Source organism: Gadus morhua, chromosome 21, assembly GCF_902167405.1.
Source record: "Gadus morhua chromosome 21, gadMor3.0, whole genome shotgun sequence".
NCBI lineage: Eukaryota > Metazoa > Chordata > Actinopteri > Gadiformes > Gadidae > Gadus > Gadus morhua.
Genome location: NC_044068.1, coordinates 8,224,507 through 8,248,813, shown reverse-complemented (window position 1 = coordinate 8,248,813; position 24,307 = coordinate 8,224,507). Strand labels below are relative to the sequence as shown.

Here is a 24,307-nt window from a genome sequence, read left to right as displayed (position 1 = left end):
GTAATTAAACAATACGAGCACTGTGATTGGAATGAAGTGTGGACTCCGGGAAGATGTATAGCGTTTCCTTGGCAAGCACGAGCCGAGCCAAGTGAAGAACAAATGCAAGTTGCTTGTATTGTTCAATTATCATTGCATAAGACAACCGATTACAGCTCTGAATGATCTGATCTGTCTTCCCCCAATGTATTACTGTGTATCAGCTTCAATGCAATTAAAATGTGTATACTCATGCATTTGCTTTCCACTGATCTCGGATTAAAATCCTTTTTTGCCGGTGCATCTAAAACAAACTCATGAATTTGGAAAACCCTCCCATGTAAGGGTTTCATGTGGACTCGTGATTATGGAGACTCATCTGACGCATCAATACAATGGAAAAGGAGGGCCTTACCTTCTCATCGCCTTGCCTGGAGAACAACCTGAAGCTGGGAATTTTGAAGTAGCCCCTCTTCTGGGTCTGAACACAGGGCACACATCACATGACTCATTAAGCTTCCGTTTATGTCTGTACTTGAAAGGCACCACAAAGTATACCACACAGACTACACATAATTAACCATCGATGCCGTGCGTGCGTCACTCCCTGTGCGTGCGCACGTGCGGCGCGCGTGACTCACTGTGTTGACGTGCTCCTCGTAGCTGGTGACCTGTTTGTAGTGGGGAGCACCAGACAGAGCCCTCCACGCTGTGATCCCGCAGCCGGAGGCCATGGGCACACTCTCATCTCCTGCCTCACACCCCCCCACCAACAAGAGTCTGCTCCCACACACACACACACACACACACACACACACACACACACACACACACACACACACACACACACACACACACACACACACAGAAACACCCACACACACATATTGATGTTGTGCGGGTCAATCGAGCTTGGCCAACATCGACACAACTCATTTGATACACAAAGGGCCTTTGAAGTCTGTGGCCCTCACAACGCCGTAACGACTACGGTGATGTACAAACATCAGCCGTGAAACAAGAGGTTAAACCACCCAGGGATACAAGGAGAAGCCCTACTGTGGACTGCGTGGCTGCGGTCTGGTTCAACACTGCCCCCTAGTGCTGGACACAAGCGGGAGCTACACGTAAGGCAGGATTTACATGAGCTGGCATTTCGAAATTGGTGGTCAATTACTTTGATTGGCCACCCTAGAGCTATAACGGAGGTAATCCTGTTTGTCTTCTATTTAGCGGACACTTTTATTCAAAGCATGGCTGCGTACAATAGGGTACGGACCCAGAACATTTTGGCTGAGAGTCAAAAACCATGACTAAGTTCTAAATCTAATTTAAATGAAGTGAGGTAATACGAGGTTAGCCACACATGTTTTGTTTCACTCAAAGTGCTTGCGCCACAATAGATTGGTTACAGGAGGCTATGCATTGCTAGGATTACTACCAGAGAGTACTTATTATACTGTATATTTACCGGTGGACGGGGTGGTAGATGGCAGAGGTGATCCCATGGGAGTAGTGGGTTGAGAAGCTAAAGCTGTGGTTCTCCTGGAAGCTGGGATTGGCCCCAACACTGAGAGTGAGGGACAGAAAGAGAGAGAGACAGAGATACAGAGAGAGACAGACAAGGAGGCCGAGACAGAGACAGACAGACAGACAGGCAGACAGACAGACAGACACACAGACACACAGACACACAGACAGACACACAGACACACAGACAGACAGACACAGAGACAGACAGACAGACAGACACAGAGACCCAGAGAAAACGAGACAGAAAGGAAGAGACAGAGGTTGATAGTTAGTTGCACAGAGATGAACTCCCTACACAACCCAATGGGGGGTGACAGAGACATCAGAGACACCATAGACATCAGACACATATCAGTCCCCGTCATGTCCCCGTCGCCGCACAAATCAGAAGTGAATCTGGGAAGGTGTAGGAGGTGGGGATGGCAAGGAGGGGGCGGGGGTACCAGTAGTGAGACTTGATGATGTAAACACATCATCACATCATTGCCGTTCCGAGACTTGGGGATGACAAGTCACAACTGTAAAATAAAAACTCAAAAAGGGGAACATCCTTGCCGCACCTTTCAAGGAAAATGTCTGAAGTTCTTCTTGGTACTTCATATTTTAGATTACAACAACGTCAGGTGCATTGCATCATACTGCAGTAGTTTATTTATTATCCAGTTCTTACCGAACTTGTCATAAAAATGTATGTCATTGCCAAGAAAGATGACACATTCTAGTTTGACTTGACGTCTAGGAGGAACAACCACATCCTTAATGTGGGAAAGAATAGATGAAGGATGTAAAGAGAGACAGACAAAACAACACAACACACACACACACACACAAAACAAGAGTTTAGTCAATTAAAACTAAGTAAGCACATTTGCATACAGGAAAGTCGAACACATACAATGTTTGAAAACCAGTGCTCTTAATGTTTATGTGTGTGCGTAGTGCGTACGGTAGTGTGTGTTCATTGATATTTACTTAGGTTTGATTAAGATTCCGGGCACACTCTAAATCCTATCCAACATCCATTACAGCTAATTAACAGTATTAAATTGAAAATCCCAGAAGAAATGGCAATCAAATCAACGCGGGGGAAACAAAAGTAGCACACAGACACACTGCCTGCACGTCCACCAGTGTCGTGATAAAGACTGCTTGAATAACAACGAGCGTGCAGAACCTCTGCTAATTAAACATGTTGCCACTCACCCCAGGGATTAACAAAAGACAAGCATGCACAATCAAGGGCCGGTCCCCACAATGGTCCGTCTCATGTATTGCTGCACAGATTGTACACGAAAGAGGACCGGCCACTTGGAAACCAATATTAATTAGAACCCTGCACACAGTTTAAGTGGACGTTTAATCATTTGGCTGACCGAACTTTGACGTCGTTCACCAGGGTCTCACCCACCTGACTAGGTAGCTCCTGAGCCCGCCCCCGTAGGTGATGACGAGCAGCTCGGCCGACCACTGGGCTCCGGCCGTGCACTCCAGCAATATCAGGCCTGCCGCCGCATAGCTGAAATCTCCTGGAAAGCTCACCACCTTGAGGAATAGGGGGGAGAGGGGGAGAGTGAATGGCGTGAGAGAGGGAGAAAGAGAGGGAGAAAGAGAGACAGAGACAGAGACAGAGACAGAGCAAAAGATCAACATAGAGAGACAGAGACAGAGACAATTGGATGAAGAGGGAGAGAGAGTGGATAATGAGAGCTTGGTTTAAGAAGAGGAGAGGGGAGGGGAGGTAAACGGATCGACAGATTGGAGCACCGAGGGATACGGCATTAACAATTAGTCTGAATATATACAGCATTCTGCCTCCAGATGCGATGCAGAGAGCCATAACCGTATTGACTTATAGCGATTGTAAATTGTATTGAACGGGACATAAAGAACAAGTTAAAAGAGGGTGATGGGTGAGCTGGATTGAATAGCGAAGGCTGGAATAAAGAGATAAGAACAGACAATGAGGGGCAGATTGCGCGGAAGAGAGAGACAGGGGAGGAGGGTTTCATATCAAGATGCTGCTCAATGTTCTCCATCAACTGCACCTTTTTAAACCGGCTTCTCAGCAAATAAAATTGCAGCACTTAAGGGAGACAAGCTAGATAAAAAAAAGTCCAAAAAAGTCCAACACTGAAAGTAAATCGCACAGACTTGGGTGCGTGTATGTGCGCGCGCACATTCATGTGTGACAGTTTGGTTATGTGTGGCATATAATAATGAAGATCTTAAAGTATTTAAAAAAAAGTGAAAAGTGAGCCTTGCTTGACGAGAAGAACAGAAGTGTGCTTTCTATCACCCAACGGGAGATTGAGAGGTGAGGGAGATAAGGAGAAAGAATGAGCGACAGAGCAGAGTGATAGGAGGTGATAGGAGAAGCCCTAAGATTGGCAGAGAGTCTCTGAAAGTAGAGGGGAGTGGGGAGGAATGGCAGATAGACTTTTAAATTTCTGCCCATTGTGTGTGTGTGTGTGTGTGTGTGTGTGTGTGTGTGTGTGTGTGTGTGTGTGTGTGTGTGTGTGTGTGTGTGTGTGTGTGTGTGTGTGTGTGTGTGTGTGTGTGTGTGTGTGATTCTATTAAGTTTTTCATTTATAACTCAATTGAAGAACAAGGTGAGGCCCTTAAATGATTTGGGCTGTTTGAATAACCTTTCACTTAATACCATTACCTTTATGACATATTTGAAATAAAAGGATACCATATCATCTTGTTATTTGTTAGCCAATTACTGTCAGTGCAAAAAATCTTCCTGCAATGGCCTTGTTGTTTTCAGTTACACACATATTAAGCCTATGTAACAATACATTGTCAAATAATCCAAAAGTCCTTAAGGGGTGATTTTACAGGCTTACCAGTGTAATAAGGACTTTTAGAATTAAGTTGATACTCGGTAGAAGAGCATAGCAAAATGTTTATAGCCGTTAGGATCACATTGCATGCCCATAAAAAAGGGATTCGTTAAGATGATTCATTGTACTAAGAGACTATCAAATAAACAAATGACAAGGTGTGCGAAATACATTTAGCATTGATTAAAGTCATTAAAAGCAAACATTGTTTTGCTAGTCTCCTATGTGGAAAATGTATTTAGTGGAAATCTTGTCGATTTTTATTTCAGCATGCTCTTGTTGTCGTTTCGTTGTCACATAAACAGCTTAGTATATTTAGGTTATGTACTGAAGCAATTATAAATGTTTCATTTGTTTGTTTTTTTGATTATTAGTGCCATTCTTAGTTTTACCCACTTTGCTTTTAAGTAAGTGAACAAGATTACTTGAAAACAACTGTTCCAACTGTTTTATACACCGATTATCTTAATTGCTTCAATTTACTTAATTATTCACAAATATGCATTATTGCCTCAACAAAAGAGATAGACCATACCCCCAACTGAGTCCTTCACAGGTTTATGGCGGACAGCCTACAGTCTCATAAGAGCTATGCTGGTGCCAAATTACACTGATGCCTTTTCATGCTAACACAATATTAAAACGACGGTGGGAGGTTGACACCGAAAGTGAACTTTTTAGTCGAGGTGTGCATTTCCCAGACTTGGGAATTAGCGATGAAAGTTGATGAAAGATGAAATTTTACGACTGGCAAATTAAACTCAGGTATCCCACAGAACAACCATTTATCGAGAGATTAGACGTTTGTATGATTTCACAGACATACACAACACAAAAATAAGGGAAAGGATGGTGGTATTGAAAAACGCTTTGAGTGTGACGTTGTCGGAGAAAGCGTTGTCGTGGTTACCGGGGGGATGAGGAAGAGTTCGCTGCCTATCAGGTCGAAGAGCCGGACGGTGCCGGTGCTGTCGGCGTAGGCCAGCAGGGCGCAGTCGTGGCTCCAGGCCACCCTCCTCCACTGGGGACTGGGGTCCTTTGGCACTGGAACCAACAGGGAAAAGAGTGGTAGAGCAGCATCCATGTGTTACAAACAGGAAGTGGTGCTTTAGTCAACATCCATGTGTTACATACAGGAAGTGGTGTGTTAGTCAACCTCCATGTGTTACAAACAGGAAGTGGTGCTTTAGTCAACATCCATGTGTTACAAACAGGAAGTGTAGTGTTAGTCAACCTCCATGTGTTACAAACAGGAAGTGGTGCTTTAGTCAACATCCATGTGTTACAAACAGGAAGTGGTGTGTTAGTCAACATCCAAGTGATACAAACAGGAAGTGGGCTGTAGGTCAACATCCAAGTGTTACAAACAGGAAGTGGTGTGTTAGTCAACATCCAAGTGTTACAAACAGGAAGTACTCGGGGATGTCTACAGGTTAGACTGGGAGGCTAAATTGGGGATCATCCCCAGAACCTTCAGCTGAGAGTCCAACACTAAATCCACCAGCTACGTGCCCATGCCCATCAACAGTACAAAAGACGGAAAGAACAAAAGAGCAAAAGAAAGAAAGAATGAAAGAATAAATATAGAAGGGACAACTTTATCGATTCCAAGACGGGAAACTCAATTGCCGCCATATGCTCAGTACATTCAAATTGGAGGATTGAGGATTGTCCCAAACCCAATCCGATTCGCGGAGGAACACTGCAGAGGACAGCAGAGCAGGGAGAGCCAGACACATATTTCTTATTAAGTTAGACGAGGAAACTCTGAGGATAATCCCTGGTGGGTCTATGATGAAGCCAGGACTGGATGGGAAGGCGCGTGGCAGTTTTATACATCAACATGTGCGTCCCAGCCACTCCATCTAATTTATCCATGGCAGACAGCCAGAGTCATCCATCTCAATAATCGCCCCTTAAGCTCACACGCACTCCCGCACGTAGATATCTTCATGCACGTACATATCTCCACACAGCCACACAGCATTGTGCCTGTGCAATACACGCCGCATTATCAGAACCCATTACACCATGTGAACACCTTTCCCACACACACACACACATACACAAATCTGCATATAGACACCCATGCACATACAACACACACATATACGTGTGTGACGCTAGAGAAAGCGAGGGTGAGAGCGGGAGAGCGAGAGAGCAAGCTTGGAGACCATAAATTAGACTTTTATTGAAGTGTAGCCTTCTGTTTTACCCATCTGCTGTCTCAGCGGTGCTGCAAGCGTAACCATATCGCCGTGATGAAGCACCCCAGGACCGCCTGCCTGCTGCCACTAGCTGCAGCAGGGCCTGTCAGGCCCTGCCACCCAGCCAGCACCCAGCAGGACCCCCCCCCTAACAGCTCTGGTGAAGACCGGATCCTGGCATCGGACGTTGGAACACTACAAGCCGACAAGCCGACAAGCCGACATGCCGTGGATGACGTGTAGGACACTGCAGCTTTTGGAAGTGTCTTTGTATGGGCGCGTCGCAGTGCCGTTATGGACAGGGCCGTGGAGAGAGATCAGGAAAGGTGTGGACTGTGGAAGAGAGGGGACCAAGTGTCACAGCTGGGGATTGAACCCGGGGTCACTGAAACACATGGGTAGCCCGCTAGCGGGGTTGAGCCATTGAGCCGCCAAAAAGCCAGCAGCTCTTTAAGAGCGCATCGATACGATACAAACAGGATGCCGAGACAGAATCCGCCCTTAAAGCGGCCCCAACAGCTCCGATGTACTGCATCAGATTGTGTTCATGCCCGAGTGTCATAAGGGGGCGTTCGATGTCTTTGTTGATATTGCATAACAAACCAATTGACATTTACTGAATTTAATTTAGCTTTGGCTGTGGAAGGCCTGCCCTGCCGGCCCCGAGTGGGCCATGATGCAATCATACTGAGCCGTTCAATACCGCCTGTCTGGAGTCCTAAATGAACACAGGGAGAGGGAAGACACGTCGGACCCACAACTGAAAGAGAGAGCGAGAGCGAGCGAGCGAGCGAGCGAGAGAGAGAGAGAGAGAGAGAGAGAATTAGAGAATGAATCAGACTCCCACCGAGAGAAATAATAGGTGCCCAAATGTTAAGGCCGGGCTATCAGGGAGCACTGCAGGAAGCAGGTAATATGTTGCTCTCGGTGGAGGGAGGGACGGAAGAACGCACATGGCCATTAAGGGAGACATGGAGGCTATTCGCCTATCCTCTAGCCTTCCCCCTTCTTATCTCCCATTCTCTCTCCTCTCTGTGGCGGCTCGGTATCGCTTTGAATGTCTCCGCAATCCTACTTTTTCTTTTTCTATCCATTCTGAGTCCTGTCTCTCCTTGCGTCGTGGCAAGGGGAGGAATATGCCCAACGGCCCGATTGCAGCTCCCTATCTTAAGCCTAGCAGGTGGAGGCATCAAGGCTCATCGCTTATGAATTATGTACAGGCAAACATGAGCCAGAAAGATGGAATATGAGAGAAAACCATGTGTGTACATACACACCCAGAAACCCACCAACACACACACACACACACACACACACACACACACACACACACACACACACACACACACACACACACACACACACACACACACACACACACACACACACACACACACGCACACGCGCGCGCCGTGGGTGAGCACACGCACCTCCATTAAACGCAAACGCCATTAAAGGCAGGGATCGTCAGAAAATCCATTAGGACAAATCTCTGTGAAATGAAATAAAGTGAAAGTGAAATGAAAAGGGGAGAAATGAAATGGAATAATAATAAAAAAGAAAGAGTAGAGAGAGGCTGTGGGGCGGCGGCGGGGCCTGGGGGCTACTGTTACCCACACTGTGGACTACAAGGAGAGCGGAGCCGCACTGAAGAACAGACGGAGTGGAACGAATAGACAGAGGGAGAGCCAAATTAAAGCAGGGGACTGGGAGAACGGGGATTGAGGTAGTCAGGTGAGAGAGCGACCAGAGGAATCGTACGCACGAATCAGGAAATTCAAGGGATGAGTGTGGGTAGCAGCGGCACAGGGTTCAAATCAGAAGCATTCAAACCAAGCATTCAAGCCCGTTGATGATCGTGTACGTCGAGGGAATCCATAACGTTTTTTTGGCGGACTAGAACCTCAATTACAACAGGGTGACCAAAAACGGTGCGAGGCCATGTGAGAAGGAGCAATTCAAATCTCTGTGGCAGGCTATTTCCATAGCTTATCAAAGCATCAGGGTGATTTAAACTGATCAGGCGCTGGGACGACGAGGCTAATGACTGGAGGCTGCGGCCTCCGTCACCCCTTCTAATTAACTCCAATAGTTAATAGTATTCCCTGAGACTAACTTTCTGCTGGCAGTTTGCACGCGCGCACGCACACACACACGCGCACACACGCACACACACACGCGCACACACGCACACACACACACACACACAGGCTTATGTAGCATGCAGTTCAGCAACCACACCCCGATGATGCCCAATGCTCATGCATGGTAAGGAGCAAGGATGGTACATGTATGTTGTGCACAAGAGTTCGACTTAATATGCTATGTAAATAAAGTTGCCTTAAGATTGATCTGCGTGTTCATATACATGTGGATGCTGTTCCTCACCTTGGCACTTTCCGATGATGGAGCCAAAGTCATCTCTGGCAGACCTGGGAGACGAGGGAGGCGTAACAAATGCGGAAATTAGCACGCGAACACATATACACAATTACACCCACACACTCAAGTACACGGACACACACGCACATTCCCACTAAAATGCATAAAAGAACGAGATGTAACTACTTTTTAAGCAAGTAAATAGTATGATAATGAAAATAAACTACAAATACAAATTAATAAATGTATATAATGTATTATATATAAGTAAAACATGAAGGATAATAACATAACAATAATACGTATTATGATTATATACAACAGAGGTATGTGCAAATCCTCTTAAGAGTTTTGGAAGTTTAGCAAATAGCTTAACGAAAAAAGAGCAGGCCATTTAATTCATTTAATACAAGCCTAGCCTGCAGATTGTCTACAAGAGCATGTGATACACGTCCCACAATGAATAACCTCAGACATAACACAAACTCCTAAACATATGAAGGGAGATGGAGGGAGAGACAAGTTCAATAATCACCTTATCTCCACACACTGGTCTTGAACCACTGCCAATAATTTGCCATTACTGTGGGGAGAAAGAGTATAACCATTTAATGAGATAAGAGGAAGTAAACACAGCTGTAAAACAATGTAGTTCAGTGCCAATGAATGAATACAAAAGTGTGTGTGTGTGTGTGTGTGTGTGTGTGTGTGTGTGTGTGTGTGTGTATGTGTGTGTGTGTGTGTGTGTGTGTGTGTGTGTGTGTGTGTGTGTGTGTGTGTGTCTTGGTTGTGTGTCTTTGTGTGGTTTAGTGCATGAGAGAGAAAAAAAAGAGCAAGAGGGAGATATTGAGTGGATAAACGGGGGTGATGAAGACAGATTTTGAAAGGTGGAATGAAATTTAAGGCTTAACAGCGATGGAGCAGATACTGATTGAAACATTAAGGGGGTCAGAGATTATTCCACAAGAGATTTAACCAGACAGAGGATAGAAACTAAACAGATAAGATAGAAAGTAAATGAAAAGATCAAGTGCATTAAAGTCCAGGACATCTGCACCATCAATTGTCCACACTTAGCACTGTCTCGAGATACAGAAATCGATAGCCAATTAAGGACCGCCTCCCTGCTTGCTTTGTTGGGCTGTAATGAGTACAACTCAATGATTGGTGGAAAAGACTATAATCAGGGAGAGGGAGGCTTAGACGATGTCTGCAACAAAGTATCCAATGTCCAGCCATTGATCACAAGTAAGTGTGTGTGTGTGTGTGTGTGTGTGTGTGTGTGTGTGTGTGTGTGTGTGTGTGTGTGTGTGTGTGTGTGTGTGTGTGTGTGTGTGTGTGTGTGTGTGTGTGTGTGTGTGTGTGTGTGTGTGTGCGTGCGTGCGTGTCCATGTTAATGCATGCATGTGTGTGTTTGTGTGTACGTGTCCATGTTAATGCATGCATGTGTGTGTTTGTGTGTATGCGCGTGCGTGCATATTTGCATACCTTGCCAGGACCAGTTGCCAGTTGATCTGCTTGCTCGCCAGGCGAATGAGTCCAGGCGGCAGAGAGGAGCTCGAAGGACTGGAAAGATGATTAAAAAACAATGAGACTTCACTTCCAGTTTTTTGCATTTAACTTAGATGTGATATGATATATTTGGTAATTATTCATAAATGCATTTACTTTTTATTGAGATTTCTTAATTATTATTTATGCATTGTCCGACAAAATAAATGTGCAGTTATGATTCATCAGAAAAAAGTTACATTATTCATTGTAATAACTAAGCTAACTTAATTAATTATAATGTTAGGTGATATTTTAACGAAATAGCTTCAGGGGATTAAGATAATTGTTTTCATGAAATTTTTTCATGAACTTATTTTTCACTTTGACATGGTTTCTTCTCTGCAAAATTTACATTTGGCATTTACAATCAGCAGCTCTTCCATCTGAAGTTACTTGACCTGAAGCTGAGACCAATCGCAGCAAGTAATCAATGATAGAGCCATGAAAAAAATCTGTGGATGGGAAGTGCTGAACGACCAACTTTCCCTAAAAAAACCAAATGAAGTGCAGAAAAGCTGGAGGCATCAGTGAGAATCCACTTAGGGAATAGAGGATTGTAAAGAGGGTACAGTAGCCAAGCTGGTAATGGAAACAAACACTCCAGCTGTCATAGAAGAGCAAGCTGGCATTCTTGTTCAAAATGTAAATAGACTTTGTGGAAAATTCAGTGTGAAAACGCTTCGATCAATTTAATGTTTAATGCTCTCTGTTGGAGAGCTTAGGTACCTAAAATCAACCAAAGAAAATACTTTTTATTGTGCAGGGTGATTTTGAAAGGGGGGGAATCTGAACTTTTGAATGGTTGCAATTGAATCATTGTGCAATGATTTTATAATAAAACCTTAACAACACTACAACGTATCACTTTGTGTACTAAACCATTTTTTATGTACTCTAAAAGCTAACAAATGAAGTTGTAAAAAAATTATAGTGTCAATTAACATGAAACCTGACATGAAAGTGGTAAAACAAAGACACAAACACATCTTGCAGTGATTGTTGTTGCCAGTGCAAGTGAGCAGAGATTAATTCTCAGATCTTTTATCTCTAATTAAATTCTAGAAATGTTGATTTAGTAGCTAACTACAATCTTAAATTATAAGCTACTTACTTAGTATCTTAATTAACATCTTGATCAATTATGTTAATTTGCAACAACATCAATAATATTGACAACCTGTTGTACGGCAACTTAACAACACCTTAGATAACTATACTACTTTAACATTTAATTTAATTGTAAAGTTATGAATTACATTACAATTGAATGAAGCAATTATTAATGATTTAATTTAGTTCATATTTTGATCAAATTATCAATGTTGGATTGACGGACACATCTAAAACACCCACTAAATAATGTGGTCATAGTCATTTTTAGAGCTTTGACTGATATATTTGCTGACTGTAGTAAAATAATGACTTACCTATACCACAAATAGTGTAAAATGAACCGGAATGGCCCTGCAATAAACAAAATGTGTCAATATCCTACTTACTATATCAACAAGGAACAAAAAATGATTATATTTTGCAATATTTTGAATATTTCTCATGGAAACCTGATAAGGCCCTCATTGTGTTTGATTAATTAATCTGTAGTCACTTCTTGGCCCACTGTTTTCGAAACTAAATTGAGGTATCATACATGCATCTAACAAAAGATAAGAAAGCTCTCACCTGCTACTGCCTTCGCAATAACTGATGTACTGTGCTCCTTGTTGCCTCGTATCTGCCAATATCAGGAAGTTTGCAGAACAAACATACATTTTACAACCACAATTGTTGTGTTAACCAAGTTTAAGGTTTCATGGTCCAAAACAAGTGTCTGGTTTAGAGTTTTAAAACGAACACATGTTAGAATGCAATGCTGTAGCAAGCATCCCACTGCACTGCTAATGCGAACTATGACTGAACATGATCAACCCCAATAGCAACCCCCAAAGCAACTTTTCTACACATCCCAAAGTAGCAAACCCGTTATGTGGGTAACGATGGTGGTGAAGTTAATCTGTGCGACTCATAGATCTGTGCGACGTGGCCTCACTTCAGTGTTTGATTAAGACTTTCAGAACAGTCCAAGGTCCATTCAGAAACCCATTTCGGAATAAATATAACTTAAGCTTGGTTTGTACATACCTGAGTGTCCGTCTCGGGCGGCCATTCAGTATTAATAAGCAAATCATATAAAATGTTTTCATCCTCGCTTTCCAGAATGCTTTTTTCGGCCATGTTTACCGTAAGCAGCTGTCAACGTCTCTACAGTATGCGAGAAGGGACAAATGAGAATGAAACCAGAAGCGCATATGATAGCTACAATTTGTATGAAAACAGTATGTATGCATATATTTTTGAATTTGCAATAAAAATACTCTAATATACCTAAAAAAGCATTTGTATTCACAAAATTCAAATGCCTATCTATCTTAAAACAATATAAATGTATTCCGGAACCATACCCTTAGCCCGGGCTATTGAATAAGATGCACCTTGTCACACGTTGCATCCGGTCCTGCTGCATTGACAGTTGCAAGAATGGCAGCATTCTCTGGTATTTCAGATTACTTTTTACCATATTACTATTGCATTTGTATACAATGTAATGATGTTCGGACTATTTTGGGAATCCCAGTCAAGCCGTGTATTAATGGTCGTACTTTTGCTCTTCAGAAATGGGTGTTATGCCTGAAATTGCGCAGGCAGTGGAGGAGTTGGGCTGGCTGTGAGTTACCTTCCCTAACGTCATGCTATGAGCTGTTTTATGTGTTGCCTCTTTATTTGAAATGCAAGTTCTGTAAACCAAAGACTTAAGAAGCTCGACTTTATAAACACTGATCGTGGCATTTATTTGTTCATGGGCTTTCAGACTGCCAACTGACATCCAGGCAGAGTCGATCCCACTCATCCTCGGCGGCGGTGATGTCCTCATGGTAGGAATAAGTATTAATAGATCATATAATATAACAATTATTAATGCCCGTTACGTTTTAAAGTAGTTGCTGACTTTGGTTTGTGCTTTGATTATTATTATTTTTTTATTACAATATAAATAAATCCTTTCAAATTCACCCAGAACAAAGAAATACTTTTTTTTTTTTTTTTTTCTTACCTCCAGGCAGCAGAAACTGGAAGCGGCAAAACGGGGGTAAGTACAAGGAAATTAGGAATGCATTATAGTTAGAGTTCACACTGAGAGGGATATTTGAGAGCATTTTGATTCGTTTTTGTCACTAAAATGTATTCATAGTTAATATATTCTTCACTCCCTCATTACCAGGCCTTCAGTATTCCTGTGATTCAGGTTGTGTACGAAACTCTTAAGGACGAACAAGAGGGCAAGGGTGGGAAAGGAAAATCATCTGTGAAGTCAGGAGGAGCAAGTAAGAGCGAGTCAGGAATATCAAAACGACTGAAAGTGCATCACTGATTTGTTATGTCATTGGACACAAGATTTACCCACACAACAAATCCCATGTACCAAGAGGTTGATGATTAATTCATTAATTCATTTAAAATTAATTATAGTAGCCTTGTTAATAGTTGAGTATAACTTGGAAATGTTTGAATTAACCTAATTTTACTTCATTTGATGTAATTAGAATTAAGAGTTTTAATTAAAGTTCCTATTATGAATAGTTCTGACTTTCTGGTCAAAGTTTATTCATACTGCAGACTCCACTACTAAATTGAAACTTTTTATTTTTACATTTACTGATGATTCTTTGGGCAAAGATAGAAAGAACTGGTCTGCTGCAGTTCATGTGACCAATGCACTTGTTTTGTTTTATCGCAGTCTTTAACAAATGGCAGATGAATCCATATGACCGCAGTCCAGCTTTTGGTGAGTACCCTGAACTACAGCATACATTTGGTTCCATCTGATCATGGTTCTATCTGAACACTAGATGGCGATATTGTATTTCATTCAGTGAGATCCTTCTTTGAACCTTTCTCCTCTGCTGTGTCATTTAACACCCTCAGCTATCGGCGCTGACGGAATGTGCTGCCAGAGCAGGGAGTTTAAAGAGTGGCACGGCTGCCGTTCCACTAAAGGGGTCACAAAAGGTACAACTATAATAATAATAATAATAATAATAATTCATTGAATTTATTTAGCGCTTTTCTAGACACTCAAAGACGCACAAAGGCACAATGTCACCTTTCTAACGAGACAAAGAAGACCGCTTTATATGGTTTCTTACCTTGTGCTCTTGTTTACTTTCTTTTCCCAGGGAAGTACTACTACGAAGTGTCCTGCCATGATCAGGGTCTCTGTCGCATCGGATGGTCTTCCAGCCTGGCTGCCCTGGACCTAGGTGCGGAGGGGTTCCCTTATAGGGCCTAGGCATTGGGGGGCCGGGTAGACTCGTGGTTAGTGGGTTTGACTTTTGGGTTTGAGCCCCAATGTCCCTCAGTCTACCTTGTTGCCATCCCTGAGCAAGATGTCCCTCATCCAGGGCTTCTCAACATTTTTGGTCGACCGACATGTGGATGGGATCATGGGAAATTTCTGAATAAAAATTAAAAAGAAAAATGTTTTAACTAAAATATATGTATATTTGGTTTTAGGGATGTGAGCCAGGGGACTTTTAAATACAAGAAGCCTTTTTGGCGAAATTAATTTGTTTTTATTATGATTAGGATTATGTTTGTATCGGGTCACAAAAAAGGTGGAAACATAAAAATGGTGTCATTGGTCAAAGATAGTGAGATCCTCTTCTGGCTCTGTAGTAATGTTGTTATAATTCACTGTTAGTCGCTTTGGATAAAAGTGTCAGGCTAAATTACTAAATGGTAAATAATAAATGACACACAATGCGCAGACATTTCCCTGCCCTGTTTCACCAATCCTTTAACTTTTTGTGTTTCTTTAGGAACTGATAAGTTCAGCTTTGGTTTTGGCGGAACGGGAAAGAAGTCCCACAACAAACAATTTGACAGTTATGGCGAGGTAAGTGTGAACAAGTGTACACGTCATCTTCAAAAGTAAACTTTTCCTTGTTTTAACCTCATCCTCTTTCATAGGAGTTCACCATGCATGATACTATTGGATGTTACCTGGATCTCGACAAGGGCCACATCTCTTTCGCCAAAAACGGTGTGGTGTTACTGATCACTACTCCTATGGCACTCGTTATTTACAATGTGTATTTGATCAAATTGTTTCTCCGCTAACCACACTGCCTCTCAACACATCCCTCTGGTCAGGTACGGACCTCGGCTTGGCTTTTGAGATCCCACCCCACATCAAGAATCAGCCACTCTTTGCTTCTTGTGTCCTCAAGGTAAGCAAAGATGATTGTATAAAAATCACTTCATCACAACGTCGGCTGTGACAGGAAGACGGGATATTATGGGACGTTTTGTTTTTCCATTCATGTTGGCGCATTGACCTTTTCTTTTGTTGTCTGTCGGCTAGAATGCAGAGTTGAAGTTCAACTTTGGCGATGAGGACTTTAAGAACCCTCCCAAGAGTGGTTTCATGGCCCTGTGCCAAGCCCCAGACGGGCACAGTGTCAAGTCATCGCAGGCAGGTGTGTGGTTTCTGTCAATTTGGAAAATGTCTCTTGAGAAGAAAAGCACTGGGGGAGGTTTATGAGGGTTTGGTGGAAAGAATACAAGAGAATCCACTGGATAGTGATGGTGACATGGCCGTCTTTATTTTTTGTATTTATAACAAATGAAGCAATGATAATATAAATAATAGTCATTTTGTGCTGCAAGTTTATTGTTGATTCCATATGTTCTTCAGCATCATGTAATTACAATCCTCCCTTTACTTTAAATGTAATAAAACGTTTTTTGTCAGTCACCCGAGAACTGCAATGCAAATGCATCCCAATAATCAATTTCAAACGATTGTGGTTGACTCTCTCCTGTTGTGTTCAGGCAGTGCCAAGGTGAGCCAAGTGAAAGTGGTCTCCAATGCGCCTAAAGCCCTGATTATCGAGCCGTCCAAGGAGCTGGCAGAGCAGACCCTCAACGTGGTCAAACAGTTCAAGAAATACGTGGAGAACCCCAAAGTCAGGTACGGCTAGCCGGCTGCTCATGTAAAACGGATTTTCCCCGTTGGATAGAATAAGGCTGAGGGTTTCTAACACACTATGCAGGATTTATTGTTTTATTAAGGAGGTAATTACCTTATGTGCTCTGTAGGAAACATTATTCTTGTGTGGTTTGTCAAGGTGGATGTGTAATTCCAATCAATCGCCAGTGGGTGGAGCCGTTGAATTGACTTGTCCACCCTTCGTCTTAATCACTGCAGGGATCTACTGATAATTGGAGGCGTGGCTGCCAAAGAACAGCTGGCGGTTCTGGAACAAGGGGTATGCATCATTAGCACGAACAAGCGTTTTTATTTTGTCCACCTCATCAGATGTGAAAGTGGGCGAGATTTAAATAAAAGAGGAATTCTTGTAATTTATTTATTTATTTTATACTCCTGTCTCATGTGCTCTCCAATCAGGTTGATATTGTCGTCGGAACCCCTGGGAGACTAGATGACCTCATATCAACCGGCAAACTCAGCATGTCTCAGATCCGCTTCCTGGTCCTGGACGAGTGTGTATGTACAACGTGACTACGGAATTATCCATAGACCTGGGACACATTGTGAAGGTAACTCACTCACACACTCGCTCCAATCTTTGCTCCCCAGGACGGTCTCCTGTCTGCAGGGTATACCGACTTCATCACCAGGCTGTATAACCAGATCCCGCAGGTCACCTCAGACGGGAAACGACTGCAGGTGAGTTGCTGATGGGAAGTGTAGAAGTGTAGTTATCTGGACGGTCGTACAAAACTTCCTGGTCATTCATTTGGCATTCGAAGACGATGGTAGAATGTGTAAATATGCATTTTAGTTGATGCATTTTAGGGTGCTTTGTATTTTTGCTGAGCAATTAGTCATTTAGAATATTAAATTTTTTCGGGAAACTCTTTCGTCAACATTTAGGAAAATTTGCTATTTTTGTTTCATTCCATTAAGCATGTTGATCACCCCTTAGGTGATCGTGTGCTCGGCCACGCTGCACTCCTTCGACGTGAAGAAGCTGTCGGAGCGCATCATGCACTTCCCCACCTGGGTGGACCTGAAGGGCGAGGACTCTGTCCCCGAGACGGTGCACCACGTGGTGGTCCCCGTGGCGCCCAAGAAGGACCGGCTCTGGGAGCGCCTGGGCAAGAACCACATCCAGGTCAGAGGCCCCCCGGGCTCAGGAACGGGTTCACATGAGTCTAATGCCAAGGAACCGGTTCACATGAGTCCATGACTAAGGAACGGGTTAACATGAGTCCATTGCTAAGGAACACGTTCACAATAGTCCAATGCTATGGAACAGGTTCACATGAGTAATGCTATGGAACGGGTTCACATGAGTCTAATGCCAAGGAACGGGTTCGGAGCGGGTTCATATTAGCCCAATGCTAAGGAACCATTTCATATTAAACCAATGCTACGGAACTGGTTCATTTTAGCCCAATACTGAACTTACTGAGGTCATTGTATGGAGTAATTTATTAATCAAGAACAATTATTGGTCGATAATATTGTGGTTATTATAAAATAAGTATTAGTTAGTAGACACAAGAATGGGACTTCATTGTGTTAAACAACTATTGATTGTCAGCGCTTTTGCTTTGTGTAGACCGACGAGGTCCATGCCAAAGACAACACAAGACCAGGAACCAACACTGCAGGTTAGTACCAAACTTTCAAATTATTGATTTAAGACCTGCTTCGTGGATGGATGTATTTTTCTGATTTTGGTCACTTTATCCAGTGATGCTTTGTTCTAGAATATATATTTCAATGGTGGATAAACATGAGAAGGCCCACTAGAGGATGTAATAATATATTATTCAAGGCGTGTCATTTGTTTTGAAACCAATGCATTTAATTTTGCGGTCTTTTAAAAGGCTAACCGCACTCACAGATGAGGCTGGACTAGAAACCCCTACTTCAGTGTCCTGTCTCTGGACCTGTCTTAACGTTTTGTCCCTGACTAGAAAAGCTTGAAGGCCTCACGATTTCAGACCCATAAAACAAACTAATGAACCAATTTGAGTCAATTTGAGTTTCAAACACTATTTTCCCTTTGCCTAGAGGCGTGGTCGGAGGCTGTCAAGCTGTTGAAGGGCGAGTACACCATCAGGGCCATCACCGAGCACAAGATGGACCAGGCCATCATCTTCTGCCGCACCAAGATCGACTGCGACAACATGGAGCAGTACTTCACCCAGCAGGGAGGCGGTGAGTGTGCTGCCCATCCACAGACACAGATGGGGGGCTTTGGCATGTGTTTCTGTTGTAAAGTTATAATTATAATGGCACCGTGGGCGGCAGTAGCTCGGGAGGTACAGCCGGTTTGATCCCTGGCTCCCCCTAGGGGGTGGGAGTGTCGACGGCTCCTCAACCTAACTGCTCCTGATTAGCCGGCTGTCGCCTTGCGTGGTTTGGTCTGTGAATGAGTGGGTGAACGTTTGGCAATAATTGTTAACAGTTTGAGTGGCCCACTGGTTAGGAAAAGTGCTTTATAAATGCAATCCATTTTCCATGATAATGTAATGATTCACAAATATAATGAGTGTGCCCGGGGCTGCACTCTTGATTCCTATCCGCAGGTCCGGAAAAGACCAAGGAACACCTGTTGTCTTGTGTCTGTCTCCATGGTGATAGAAAACCCCAAGAACGGAAGAACAACTTGGAGCGGTTCAAGGTGGGGACGGAAGGCCTGCGTTGTTAAAATAAAAAATAAAACCTGGGACCGATTCATCCGGAGGTCCGTTCTGTTTGTATTGCTCACTTTTATGGGTTTCTGTTTGTGTTGCTCAGAGGAAGGAGGTGAGGCACTTGATCTGCACGGACGTTGCCGCCCGAGGAATCGACATCCACGGAGTCCCTTACGGTAAGAGATGGAAGACGATGGAGTACCCAGACATTGGAGGAGACGTTACCGACTTTATAAACCGGTGGCCATGTTTGATCATGTCAAAGAGTGGGTCAACGCTTGGATGTCTTTCACAATGTGTGGCGCATTTCACCTCCCCCTCTCCCCCAGTGATCAACGTGACCCTACCCGATGAAAAGCAGAACTATGTCCATCGTATTGGCAGGGTTGGAAGAGCAGAGAGGTAAGTGTTCTCGGTCTGAAGTGTTTGTAAGCGGGGTATTGCTCCAATTAACTTGTCATGGCTCAAGAAAGTAGGGCATGCTCTTGTTATCTTTTGTAAGTGTCTACATCTTTATTAGGGGAAAGTAAATATTCGCGAGGGTATAGTCTTTGAAAGAGTGACTCCGGTCTAGAACCAATTCCGGGATTCACTGACCCAAAGGATTGGCTTTAAGCTTTGTGGCCAGTATCAGTACTGGAAGACGTCTAATTCTCCCTTCCTTCCCACAGAATGGGACTGGCCATCTCTTTGGTTGCAGTGGAAAAGGAGAAGGTAAATATAACACGAGTGTTGCACTGAGGTCCTGTTCACCAAGCGTGTCTGTATGCGTACGACGTGTGTGTGTAGTGGGTCAGTAACAGTCTCCATCTCCATGATGAAGGTGTGGTACCATGTGTGTGCCAACCGCGGCAGGGGCTGCTACAACACGCGGCTGAAGGAGGAAGGAGGCTGCACCATCTGGTACAACGAGATGGAGGTAAACAACAACAGACAAACAAACCACAACAAACAAACCATGGTTCTATGACGGCGCTTTTTAAAAGCTTTTCTGGGCACAAACACAAGCAAGGCAGAGTTGATCCCTTTGCGCAGAGGAGGGACGATATAGTGGGAATGGCGGGGAATCAAAAGCATTCTTACGGTAGCCAGATAACTGCCTCAAGAAGCACAGACGTGTATATTAAGCCCAAGATGTTCTTCATATTGGGCGCAGATGGTTAACAACTCCAACAGCTTGCATTTATCTGTTGTTGTTATTGGATAGATCCCTACTACACTACGATCTCATTTGCTTTTGTTTTCCCAATTGCTCCTCTCTCCCGCGCTCTATACTTTCTTTCCTTCTCTTTGTCGATGTCCCGACCCACCAGCTCCTGTCTGACATCGAGGAGCATCTGAAGTGCACCATCACGCAGTGCGAGGCGGACATCAAAGTGCCCCTGGACGACTTTGATGGAAAGGTTACCTACGGCAAGCGCAAGGCCATGGGAGGTACGGGCCCGGAACAAAAATAGCCTTTTGTGTTTGTCAATAAGCGTTTCCCCTCATAAGAATCCTCTGTGGGCGGACTCTGAAATGTGACCTTTTTAAATGACTCACTCCCTTCCAGGGAGTAACTACAAGGGTCACGTGGAAGCCCTGGCCCCGACGGTACAGGAGCTGGCAAACCTGGAGAGAGAGGCCCAGACTTCCTTCCTGCATCTTGGGTACATGCCCAACCAACTCTTCAGAGCATTCTAGAAGCGCAACACACCGCACTATTGATAAACCACCGGAACGCCATTAGGCTGAGTCAGCCGGAGCCCGCGACCACGACCTGTTGTGCTGCTTTTTGAGGACGAGGATGAACTGGATGGTGTTATGTGCTATGTTTCTTTATTGGGGGGCCTGTCAGGCCATTCGGCACTTGGTATTATGTCAGGGATGAGATCCGACTGAAACGGTTAACAAGGTTTTTCTCAAGTGATGGGGACTTCATTGCGGATGGGTATCGATGAGTAGATGATTGATGATACGGTGTGTTTTCAGGGGGAAAAGCCAATTATGACTGATCACTTAGCAGGCTTCATATCGCAGGGTTTACAGAATATATGTATATCATTTACCTGTTCTTTATGTGTATTTAATTTTAGAATTAAAGAAGGGAGCATCTGGGGCAATGAAGTTTCTGTAATTTAGTTTCAAACATTTGATGGTCGCTGAATCGTTTTATTTGTCCCCCCATATTCCAGTGTGTTGAAAACACGGAATACATTTCCAAGAAAGAAAATAAACTTCTTGAAAACCGTAACTTTTGTGCAATTATTTGGGCAATGATTGTATCTGGATTCTAAGAATCAAATCATATCGTATCAGATTTTTAGGCAATCATATTTGAAACGCATCTGTTTGGGCATGTGTAGACTGATCCACAGCAACATGATTAGTTAGAAATGTATTGCTATTTGCTACCCAGTATGATTCATAGTAGATATTAGGGAAAATATGTCATCCTTATTGTCATGATGTGTGTACAATGTCATGTTATCTTTGCTAATGGTTATGAAGTATTTGGCTCTTTACAGATTCATTTTTTACTAAGGAGTGATATTTGTTTAACGGTTACCCATGGATGAAAGATAGCGTGGGGACAATTCAGCCAAAGCTGATCGATTCATGTCAAGCCTGTCTGCTCTCTGTGCAATACCATCATATTCATTTGGGGGCAGCCAACACTATCAAGCCGCCGCACAGGGTCGAAAAATGTGAACGCAGCTAACGCATTCATGGAAAGACAAACATTATTCGAAGGAAAAATAATGTAATCATCACATTGACCAAAGTCAAATCACATGCACCAACTAATGAACCATTATCCCAGCAAATCCTCCCGAATCGAAGGCTATAGCCTTTATCATATACACAGCGGTCTGAATAAAATTATATTCTGACAGGAACAGTGCTCATTACGTTTAACACCTGGTCAGTTGTGTGCGTCTGTAAGAGCGTTGTACTACGTACGCTGATCGCCGTGTGGATTCATATCGATCCAACAGACTGACGCCCATTTCCCATTTCCCGCACGCCCCGCGCAGGAGAGCCACGGCACCGCTGGCCCCTCCCACTCCGGAGGACACAACGTCAGCCCTGGTTGTACGATCACACAGTCGCCGCCTTTTTTTTTTACTCCAACAGGTAAATGACTGCTATTCTTCTTATTACTTATGATGAAAGAGGGGGAAATACGTAATCGACGTTGGGTAGAATTGTGCGTTACATTGCGGTTATCCTTTGTCCGTAGTGGGTAGCCCATGACATTTGATGGGGTGTTACTTGAGAAGCAGACGGAAAGCAGCCTGCTGGTGTACCGGGAGATAGAGTAATCATGATAAGGTTTAATTGCTACGCTACAGTTCGGGACACGTCAGAGAGATTGTGCGTGATATTACGTCCTTGACTTTATGAAGCTTGCCATTTGATGTTTGATGTTACACCAAAAACAACTAGGATTTTTTTTTTGCCATATGCTTTTACCTTTCTTACCTGAGAACTGCCCACTGAAAGACAAAGCCTGCACGGTTGAGTAAATAGAACGATAAAATAGGATGACCGTAATTAATTGCACTTTATGAGTATAGTAATGCCATCAAACAGCAGTTCCTAAAACCAATTCTTTGTAGAGGGGTTAAGACTGTATCAGAGGCTAGAATCGATTGCATGCTACTATTATTTAGGGGGCTTGTATTAATAGATTTTCATGTTGTATTGTGGAATTTAACTTGTCAAAACAAGGTCCAAATAGGAAGGTCAATTTCAAACGCAGTTTAGGACAAGCGCTCGCAGTCGCAGGTGAACGTGCGTTGTGTCTACGTTATGCAGAGAAGAGGTATTGCTAAAGGGGCAAAGTCAGTCTAACTGCAGCTCAATGACATCTGGCTCTGTCCCAGATAGGCCCAGTGTTCACTCACCTGCCAAAAACTAAACATTCACACACACACACACACACACACACACACACACACACACACACACACACACACACACACACACACACACACACACACACACACACACACGATTCTGTTGTGAGTCGACATATCTCCTGACCTGTGTGTTATTAACCCTGTTATTAACCCCATTGCTTCTGTTAAGTTATACATGTATATTATTGACCACTAGAAGGCGACTACTATCTCTAGGGGTCCATTTGACCAGTAGCTATCCAGTTTAGTCTAAGAAGGGTTTAGGGTTGGGAGGGGGGGGTTCACATGTGTGAACTCTTCCTGGTGTTGACCCAGAAATGTATCAAAAGGATGCTACTTCCTTCTTGGAGGATACAGTGTTCTCAATGCTCACCTGCAACACAACGCTGTGTTTGTGTGTGTTTGTGTGTGTGTGTGTGGTTGCGCGCGCGCAGAACAACAAAGAAAAACCCCCATACACACACACACACACACACACACAGAAGCTTCTTTCTGCTCTGACTCTGAAGCTTCCTGGGCCGTGTCTCGTCTAGAACAGGGTGTTCCTCTGTTTAAGAGAGGACACACACACACACACGACCACACTCACACACACACGTATCCCACATACATTTCCCATTGATCCCAGCGAGGCTCTCCCAGGTGTCACTCAGCATTCAGAGTGGGAACCCACTGGGTGTTTGATGGTCATGTCACGTGTCTTGTGGGAGCACTGTCCCCGGAGCCAGAGACTGTGTCCTCCCTCTTGTTTACTTTGTTCTCTCACAATGCCCATCCTTTCCCCTTTCCCTAAGCGAGTGTCGACTTTCGTTTTTTATTGCAACGTGAGCGTGAGTTATCGTTACCTCTCACCAAGGTGTGACTGGATGAACAACCCAATGGGTTCTCATTCATGGGTCATCGTGGCTGGTCAAACGTGTCAAACCGTGTCAAACGCATGCCGCAACTCAAGGGTGAACGTCCCAGTCTCTTGTTAGGGATTCTCCATTCAACCATTCATCCAGCCGGCCATACGACCCTAATCAGGATGATGTATATGGACTTTAAAGCCCTACATCCTATCCTATATCCTATAGCCCCATATCCTAAAGTCAATATTGACTAGTGTCTGTGTGTTGCAAAAGTACGTGCCATGTGAAGCATTCGTTGTTTATGACAAAGCCACCAGACC

At 43.7% G+C, this 24,307-nt stretch overlaps 3 protein-coding genes across 5 annotated transcripts in view; 2 read left to right on the top strand and 1 right to left on the bottom strand.

Moving 5' to 3' along the window:
- nbas (NBAS subunit of NRZ tethering complex) overlaps positions 1-12,768 on the bottom strand; it is a 155,888-nt gene extending 143,120 nt beyond the window's left edge. Inside the window, exons 1-11 of the mRNA XM_030344571.1 lie at positions 12,641-12,768; positions 12,182-12,233; positions 11,929-11,965; positions 10,436-10,513; positions 9,483-9,530; positions 8,954-8,997; positions 5,269-5,402; positions 2,921-3,054; positions 1,451-1,549; positions 621-759; positions 395-460 (exon numbers count right to left, since the gene is read on the bottom strand). Coding sequence (XP_030200431.1) covers positions 395-460; positions 621-759; positions 1,451-1,549; positions 2,921-3,054; positions 5,269-5,402; positions 8,954-8,997; positions 9,483-9,530; positions 10,436-10,513; positions 11,929-11,965; positions 12,182-12,233; positions 12,641-12,733 — 924 coding nt within the window. The 5' untranslated portion in view covers positions 12,734-12,768. The remainder of the gene's footprint in view (positions 1-394; positions 461-620; positions 760-1,450; positions 1,550-2,920; positions 3,055-5,268; positions 5,403-8,953; positions 8,998-9,482; positions 9,531-10,435; positions 10,514-11,928; positions 11,966-12,181; positions 12,234-12,640) is intronic.
- Positions 12,769-12,951: 183 nt separating this feature from the next.
- Positions 12,952-21,464, top strand: ddx1 (DEAD (Asp-Glu-Ala-Asp) box helicase 1). The gene is made up of 26 exons (XM_030345683.1): positions 12,952-13,052; positions 13,172-13,223; positions 13,368-13,431; positions 13,617-13,646; positions 13,779-13,881; positions 14,295-14,342; positions 14,483-14,566; positions 14,734-14,817; positions 15,376-15,452; positions 15,527-15,599; positions 15,710-15,786; positions 15,921-16,035; positions 16,391-16,529; positions 16,767-16,827; positions 16,968-17,066; positions 17,160-17,249; positions 17,509-17,697; positions 18,148-18,199; positions 18,606-18,752; positions 19,124-19,218; positions 19,335-19,407; positions 19,561-19,633; positions 19,903-19,945; positions 20,055-20,150; positions 20,545-20,665; positions 20,784-21,464. The coding sequence occupies exons 1-26, from the start codon at positions 13,037-13,039 to the stop codon at positions 20,912-20,914; spliced, it is 2,232 nt and encodes a 743-aa protein (XP_030201543.1). The 5' UTR covers positions 12,952-13,036; the 3' UTR covers positions 20,915-21,464.
- A 766-nt stretch (positions 21,465-22,230) lies between these two features.
- The window catches only part of itsn2a (intersectin 2a), a 57,169-nt gene continuing 55,092 nt past the window's right edge, over positions 22,231-24,307 (top strand). For all 3 annotated transcript variants that reach the window (XM_030344888.1, XM_030344887.1, XM_030344885.1), the window contains exon 1: positions 22,231-22,348. The gene's annotated coding sequence lies outside the window, so the exon portion shown is untranslated. The remainder of the gene's footprint in view (positions 22,349-24,307) is intronic.

What these genes read in the sequence shown, in the direction of transcription:
- ddx1 (XM_030345683.1), top strand. An exon ending in CTGGAAGCGGCAAAACGGGG is followed by an intron (nt 13,647 to 13,778) that starts GTAAGTACAAGG and finishes CCTCATTACCAG; the next exon opens with GCCTTCAGTATTCCTGTGAT. An exon ending in TGGCGGTTCTGGAACAAGGG is followed by an intron (nt 16,828 to 16,967) that starts GTATGCATCATT and finishes CTCTCCAATCAG; the next exon opens with GTTGATATTGTCGTCGGAAC.